The sequence below is a fragment of the Scleropages formosus genome, chromosome 18 (assembly GCF_900964775.1).
Source record: "Scleropages formosus chromosome 18, fSclFor1.1, whole genome shotgun sequence".
In the NCBI taxonomy this organism is placed as follows: Eukaryota; Metazoa; Chordata; class Actinopteri; order Osteoglossiformes; family Osteoglossidae; genus Scleropages; species Scleropages formosus.
This window is the reverse complement of record NC_041823.1, coordinates 21,069,452-21,077,131: the sequence shown is the minus strand read 5'-3', so window position 1 is coordinate 21,077,131 and position 7,680 is coordinate 21,069,452. Positions and strand designations below refer to the sequence as shown.

Genomic DNA, 7,680 nt, shown 5'->3' with positions numbered 1-7,680 from the left:
TCACACCTCCGGACAAACCCTCCTTGTGTGTGTGCAACTCCACCAAGTCGAACAGAGCGCGGCATCAGTACTCTTCCTCTGGGAAGTGGAGGGCATCAGTTTGATGTGATGGAGGGGCGCAGGGGTGTGTAGGAGAGGGCGAATGAGACCATAGGCCTGGAAGAGGATTGAGGCTACGGAAGTTGCCCGTGGAGGCTGCTTGGTGCCGGGGGCAAATAGCAGGAGGGCATGGGAGGTGTGGAACGGGAGACAAAGCAGCACCAGGAGACCGAGAGAGAGGACTAGTGAGCGGCCCGTCGCATCGTGCTGCTTGGGGGGTCCCGCTGGGGTGGATACGCACTTGGGAAGCACACACAGCAGATCCAGGTAGATTCCCATCTGCACCAACAGCGGGGGCACAAACACACTAAGGGCATAGACGTAGACGAGGACCTGTGGGCTGAGGATGGTGTTGGGGGCATACACCCCCCGAGCGGCTGCCGTGGATCTTGGCGTACGTGAAATTCTCCAGGTCCTGCACATAAAACTTGGACAGGAAGTCGCCATAGGGTAGGTACTTCCCGATCATGGGATACTTCACAGGGGGAGATGGAGCGGTCCAGTCGTCCCCATGCCCATCATCCAATCCCAGTCCATCCGTACCGTCTCCCTGGACTATGTCCCAGGTGTCCAGAACGCTTTGAAATATACACTGGCCAAAAGCAGTGAGGACAGAGCCCCCCAAGCTGATGAGCACTGTGAACAGGGCCCTGCACCGTGAAATCAGGGAAGCGTGTCTGAGGTTGAGAGAAAGAAAGACACACCTGATCAGACACATCGGAATGTCTCACAGCTCCGAGGCATTATGAACCCTTAGTGGCTTTTCAGTTCAAGCTCTTCCCCCTCCCCCTCCCGCAGCCCTTTCTCATCCCCTTGTACGAGCAAATACACTAGTGAACGTCTTTCACCTGCTCTATGCTCCTTTCTTCACCGTGCAACTCACCGTGCTCCCAGACGGAGATGGAGATGGCTGTTAAGGGCCAGCAGGAGCAGCAGGCACATGGTGAACTGTCTGACAAACAGGGGCCAGGACACCAAGGTCAGACAGATGTAGAGGCACTGCGGACTCCTCAGGTTCAGCGCCACTGACACGGGGACCTCCGCCGCAGCGCCGATTGCACTCACCCATCCGAGGCAAAGGCGCAGGAACCTGGTGATAGCATGGCTGCCCCCTTCATCTGGCGCTTGCCCTCGCACCCTGGCCAGGCACATGCGCACGCTCATGCCAATCACTGACACAGACATGACACACTGACACACAGAGCGCAACCACACCAGCTGCATGGCTGAGCAGCGCAGGGGGGTAAGAGGCGAGAGGGTGAAGATGACATTCGTGGCACTGGTATCATAATGCTGCCATACACAGGAAAGGTCAACATAAATCTGATACACACAAAATATGACAAATAACAAGAAAATGTTATCTGTTTAAAAAAAAAATATTAAGAACTGGAATCTAACTGTTTGGCATGAAGAAATGCTACGGTTTATGAAAAATTTAATTGCGGCCCTTTCACCACAAGCCTCGTTCTTTACCCATCAGCTTACTTTCTGCACCTGAGAACTGAAGCTCATACTTCTTCCGTTACATACGTGAGTTTGTCTAACAAATGATAATAGACAAGGATTGAAAGACTACATTTAAAAAAAAAAAAAGAAGCAGAAACTGCACTGAAATTGGAAACTAGTGAAAACCAGAACATCCAAAACGTTTTTTTTTTTTAAGTTTGCCGCATCCTTGTGACAAATTAGTTCACACACACATTATCTGAGCCGCTTGTCCCATACAGGGTCATGGGGAGCCAGAGCCTAACCCGGCAACACAGGGCGTAAGGCGACACACCCAGGATGGGACACCAGTCCATCGCAAGGCACCCCAAGCGGGATTCAAACCCCAGACCCACCAGAGAGCAGGACCCGGTCCAACCCACTGCGCCACCGCACCCTCCCTCAAATTAGTTCAGGCGAAAAGATTTGCTACGATTGCGTTTCATGGAACGTCACATACGAGAAAAGAAACTGGGGGAAAACAGTATATAAAAAGACAGAAAGATTACCAAAGCACAGCGATCAAGCGGGAAAGAACTGAGAAGCAAACAGACGAGTCAGATGATTGAGAAGAAGTCCAAAACCCACCCGGTGCCACACCAGAGACTGAAAAGTCCGTCTTCGAAAGACGAAGGCTCCCAAAGTAAAATTTTTACTTCCACCTGACAATCTGTATCTACTGCCTATTGCAACATGTGAGGCCTTCCTTCTTTCTCCCCAGCAACCCTCGCGACCCAGCTCCTAAATTGTTTCCCTCTTAGGCCGTTTGGCACAAACAGCTCAATAGTGTTAACGCCCCGGCCGAGGCGCCCTTTCCATCTGAGCCATGCAAAGGGCAATTGTGGCACAATAAATCCGTTTAGGACACACTTGCATCGCTCTCCCGTCTCCTTATTGCTGTGGGTAAACACGTCGGCGGAGGAAGCCGAGGAGATGGAGGGGCGTGGAGACGGGCCAAGAGACGAGGAGAAGGAAAGATACGCAAGAAGAAAGCGGAAGGCGTATTCCGCGTGGGTTTTCTTCAGGGGCCTTCAACACCTTCAACAATATTATGCAGACCGTGAATAGACACGTTTTGACATTTGCTCTGCAATCATTTGAACAATTTTTAAAAGTTCAGCTGAAATATTTTCAATATACAACCTCAGCAAATACCAAAATTCTGGGCAGCGCACCAGAGAGTAACTACGAAAATGTACACCGTATAAATACGGGTGTTGAAACCTCTCATGTATTCATGCTCCACTCAAAATTACTGACTGGAAACCATGAAAGATGACATCGTGCAACGAGAAATGCAGGAAATTCAGTGATACCCTTCACACAAAAAAAAGCAAAAAACTAATTGCAGCTAACTGATAGCACTAAAACCACACAAAATCGTGCTTCCAACACAATTTTATTCATATTGCATAGCGAATGAAACAGAACTCAGCCCGTATATTCTACTACAAACTTAATCATTCAGACTGATTCCAGGATCAATGTGAAAGACGCCAAGATGAAGTTCGCGCCATTTTTAACTGAGGCGGTACAATTCAGTAAATGTCCGCGCCTTCTGTCAAAAGATGTTTTACATTAAGCTCAAAACCATCTTTTATCACAAAAAAGCGTCTTTTTTTTCATCACGTAGCAGAGACTACTTCGCCAGCGCTTTGCTTTCCGAAAAGTGAAAAACTTTCTTTTTTTTCTTTTTTTCTTTTTCTTTTTTTTTTTTTGCTATTGTCACGTGACCATTTCAAGGCTTTAAATGCGAACGTATTAATGACGTTTTTAAAGCTGCATGACGAGGTGCGGTGGCGCAGCGGGTTTGGTCCGGTCCTGCTCCCTGGTAGGTCTGGGGTTCGAGTCCTGCTTGGGGTGCCTTATTGCGATGGTGTGGCGTCCCACCCTGGCTGTGTCCCCTCCGGCCTTGCGCCCTCTGTTGCCGGGTTAGGCTCCGGTGTGCCGGGATCCTGGTCGGGAGAAGCGGTTTCTCTTTTTTTTTTTTTTTTTTTTATAATTATAGTGTGTGAAAGGTTCTGCTATGCGTTTTTTTTCCATATTAGTTGGTCTTATTGATTTTATTGTTTTATTTGATTTTATTTTTGGCATGGCAGTTTTTTAGGATTTATTTATTGAATAAAGATTTTAATTACCGGAAATGATGAATGGAGATATTATTTTCTGTCGATTTGGACAGTGTGTGGAGCCAAACACCTTACGCTGGTTATCCATTCTGATCCGTAGAAAAAAAAAAAAAATTAAAAGTGAAAGTGGCTTTTTAGTAAGTTTTGTTGACCAACTGTAAGAAATGTAGTTGATTTAAATCTCTTTTGTTGTAAATTTGTTGATTTTTAAATTGTTTTTAATTATGTATTATATTAATAACTTTATTTAATAAAGTTAAAAAAAAATGTGAAAGCGGGGGATTTTCCTTTCATGGGTGTTGGTGTGTGTAAGAGGCTAATCATATTTTGAAGCCAGGAAGGGGATTGTTTTCCTTTTTATGAGTTTTGAATGTATGTTATTGGAGAGAGACTTATGTTACTGTATTGTGACAATGTATTTCATGTTTTGTTGACCAACCAAATGTGGGTTTTTTTTTGGTTTGTTTAGTTGTGAACTTTTTGATAATTGTTTTTAACTGTGTAAGAGTTTAATAACTTTATTTTAATTAAGTTGAAAAAATAATGTGAAAGTGGACTTGTGTGGTTGCTTGGCCATGGAGCGATGTACCCTGCGTCCAGTTCTTTCCTTCCTGTATAGGCTCCGAGCCACCGCGACCCTTGTTCACCAAGCGGTTTGTGAAAATGGAAAGAGAGATAAACGTCTTTCGTTGTAAATAAATGCGACAATTTTATATCATTACAAAATGTTATTATCAGTAGAAAAAATAAAAAGTTGTAAAAAAATGGTGTCGTAAGATACACACACATCATCTGAAACCGCTTGGGTCGCGGGGAGCCGGAGCCTAACCCGGCAACACAGTGCGAAAGGCCGGAGGGGGCGGGGACACACCCAGGACGGGACGCCAGTCCATCGCAAGGCACCCCAAGCGGGACTCAAACCCCAGACCCCCCAGAGAGCAGAACCTGGGCCAACGAACTGCGCCACCGCACTGTCGTAAGATAGATATTTTGAAAACATTATCCTTTTTAATTCAAAGACTTAAAAAACCAAGTGGAACTTCAGTTAGGATGATTAGTATTATTATTATCATTATTATTAATTATAACGGGAAATGCTCTTAGAGACGGTAACAAAGAGTTTCACAGAAAGTTGCAGAATTTAAAGGCGCTTTTCGTATATTGAACTTTTGTGCGATTGAAGGAGATCTCGCGAGAGTCCACGCGAGCACGCCGTTTGAATACGGGTTGGAAACCCTGTTTCTCTCTTTCCGTTTGCTGTCTACGAGCAAGGTACGGTGGCGCTTCCTCTCTGCTCTGAAATTGTGATCACGATTGCCTTTCTAACGCAAGTGTCGATTCCGGATTTCTCTCAGTGACGTTTTGAGAACGTGTTACAAAGAGCGAGTCGCTGCGTTGGGCATGTGGCTGTTTTGGTGAAGGAGATTTAGGGAGAAGATGCTGAGCGCTAGCTAATAATGGCGGCCCCCGTTCGGCGCGAGGCCTGAACAACGTGCCGCTCCGTCGGCGTTCAGGTCCCGTCTGCACAACTGTTAAAGCCCTTAACACACACCTGTGTGGCACCTCCGATGTTTAGGCCCCTCTTGCGCTGCTTTGCGACACGAGTTCGGCGTGTTTAGCGCAGTAACTAAAATGGGTTTCACGCGGTAGTGGGTAACGCGACGAGGAGTGGTATTAAGTCAGGATTCGGGAATATTCCATAGCGATAGCTCCGATGCTCCTGAGTCCTGAAATGTTTGTGTCGAAAACAAATTTCGGGCCTGTTGCTATTAATTATGTGAGAACGAGCAGTTCCGCAACCCGGCTGAAAAATATTCTCCCCCTCATTTTGATCATCAAAATTGATGCCTGTTAAACGTTAGATGTAATGTGTTTATCATGGAGTCCATTGGGAGACCTGTCCTGTTTCAGCTCGTTTTCTATTTCTTTGACCTTATTACATTACTGTGGTGTCTCCCGAGCTAGTATTACTAGTTTTCTTTCTTACAGTTGTAAGAAAATGGGGAGGTATAATCCATGATCTAGGCACCACTTGCTTTGGCAGTATGATTCCATAATTAAAGTACTTATGGAAAACACAATGGATGGTTACATTTGCTCATTAAAGTGATGCTTTTCTGCAAAGTGACTTAGTGTCATAGTATATAGGATTATTTACCCATTTATACAGCTGTGTATTGTTACTGGAGCAATTTGAGCTTTGTACCTTGCTCAGGGGTACTATAGCTGGAGGTGTAAATCGAACCGGTGACCTTTGGGTCCCAAGGCAGCAGCTCTAACCACCACACTAGTAGCTGTCGCAGTTGTACAAGTTTGATTTATCGATGCAAATCTCCCCTCCAGATGCCCGGTATCACAGTGAAAGATGTCAACCAGCAGGACTTTGTCCGTGCCCTGGCAGCCTTCCTCAAGAAGTACGTACCCACTCCAGTGCCGATTCTATTTATCCGTCATCTTGCTATGGTGTATCACTGTAGGCTTGATGTTTACCTGTCTCCTCCTGTGGCTTGAAACTTTTTTTTCCTGAAACAGGCCCTTCAGCTGCAGTTGCATCCTCTAACACTTGTAACGCTTCTCGTGTTGTCCTTCTCTCAGGTCTGGGAAACTGAAGGTGCCCGAGTGGGTGGACACAGTGAAGCTGGCTAAACACAAGGAGCTTGCCCCATGTGATGACAACTGGTTCTACACTAGAGCTGGTAAGTCTTTTCTCTACTTCAAACATGCAGCACATGGCCCATCTTCTGCTGCTTTGTCATGGAAACATTAAATGGCCTGTTCTTTGACTACCAAGGCTGATGGACAGTGCTGGGTATTTTTTCCCTGCTAGTTTTGACACTGCCTGTCTCAGAATCAAACTTCTGACGTTACAGCTTATGTAGCCTAGACTTGCAGTGCACTGATGAAGAAATGTGTGGAAAGGGGGTTTAAGATTCCTCAGATACATTTTTCAGGAATTGTGTGTTTTTTGCCAGTCTTCTATAAAGAAGATGATCCAGTCTTTGAATTAAATGGGCTGTTTGGGAAGCAGCCAATTATCAGTTTGTGACTTGATGTAGACTGCTTTATTTGGGGCTCCTGGGTTTCCTTCTGCTTGTAAAGCATGTTGTGTGAATGCTGTGCTCAGTCCAAGCTGTTCTACAGCCTCCACAGTGCGTCACCTGTACCTGCGCAGTGGCGTTGGAGTCGGCTCCATGACCAAGATCTACGGAGGTCGCCAAAGAAATGGTGTCTGCCCTGCACACTTTAGCCGTGGCTCCAAGAATGTAGCTCGCAAGGTGCTGCAGGCCTTGGAGGGGCTCAAAATGGTGGAAAAAGACCCAAATGGGTGAGTGGCTATGCTCTGTGAGGATTCTCGGCCTCAAAATTTGTTGACCCATTTCTGATGGGAGGAGTTGAGATGAACCAACCACACTTAGTGGTTTAACTGAGTTCAGTTTTTCAGCTGTAGATGGCAGTGTAAAGGGTTGGAAACTGATGTTGGTCATTAAGTGGTTGACCTGTAACTTCCCTGCTGACATTATTTGACAACTCAGTGTTTTTGTGGACAGTAGAATCGATGGAAAGCTGGACGGAGTTGTGCAGTAGGTCTGTTTTTGTACTGTGTTAGAATGGAGGTCATGGTGTCGGGCCCTTTTGAGGAAGGAGGGAAAACAGTGGAAGTATTTGAGATCTTTTGGTATTGCACAACTTCTGTTTAGGATTAGTCTTCAACCTATCAAAAATGCCTGAGTGGTGGGTGTCGAAGATTGACTTTTTCCCCTCCTCCCCCCGCAGTGGTCGTAGGCTCACTCCCCAGGGCCAGAGAGACCTGGATAGAATTGCTGGTCAGGTGAGTCTCCCCTTCCCCCACACATGCACTTATCACACTTCCTTGTTTGACATCTACAAAAAAATACCTTTCTTTTTCTAGGTTGCTGCTGCAAGCAAGAAATCTTAAATTGTGTAATAAACTTTGGGAAAACTC

General features: G+C 46.0%; 2 protein-coding genes across 2 annotated transcripts; one reads left to right on the top strand and one right to left on the bottom strand.

Annotated features, from left to right (window-relative positions):
* Positions 1 to 1,614, bottom strand: LOC114912573 (uncharacterized). Its single transcript, XM_074559727.1, is given in 4 exon segments — positions 1 to 471; positions 473 to 776; positions 983 to 1,392; positions 1,588 to 1,614. Coding segments are annotated over 4 exon segments (1,212 nt in total).
* Positions 1,615 to 4,952: 3,338 nt separating this feature from the next.
* On the top strand, positions 4,953 to 7,680 carry rps19 (ribosomal protein S19). Its single transcript, XM_018732173.1, has 6 exons — positions 4,953 to 4,988; positions 6,060 to 6,130; positions 6,312 to 6,412; positions 6,858 to 7,041; positions 7,491 to 7,545; positions 7,627 to 7,680. The coding sequence occupies exons 2-6, from the start codon at positions 6,060 to 6,062 to the stop codon at positions 7,651 to 7,653; spliced, it is 438 nt and encodes a 145-aa protein (XP_018587689.1). The 5' UTR covers positions 4,953 to 4,988; the 3' UTR covers positions 7,654 to 7,680.

Excerpts from the sequence above, each read along its gene's own strand:
- rps19 (XM_018732173.1), top strand. The coding sequence starts at position 6,060 with ATGCCCGGTATCACAGTGAAAGATGTCAACCAGCAGGACTTTGTCCGT. Across the intron at positions 6,413-6,857 it reads CTGGTTCTACACTAGAGCTG|CCTCCACAGTGCGTCACCTG; the intron begins GTAAGTCTTTTC and ends GCTGTTCTACAG. Across the intron at positions 7,546-7,626 it reads TGGATAGAATTGCTGGTCAG|GTTGCTGCTGCAAGCAAGAA; the intron begins GTGAGTCTCCCC and ends TTCTTTTTCTAG.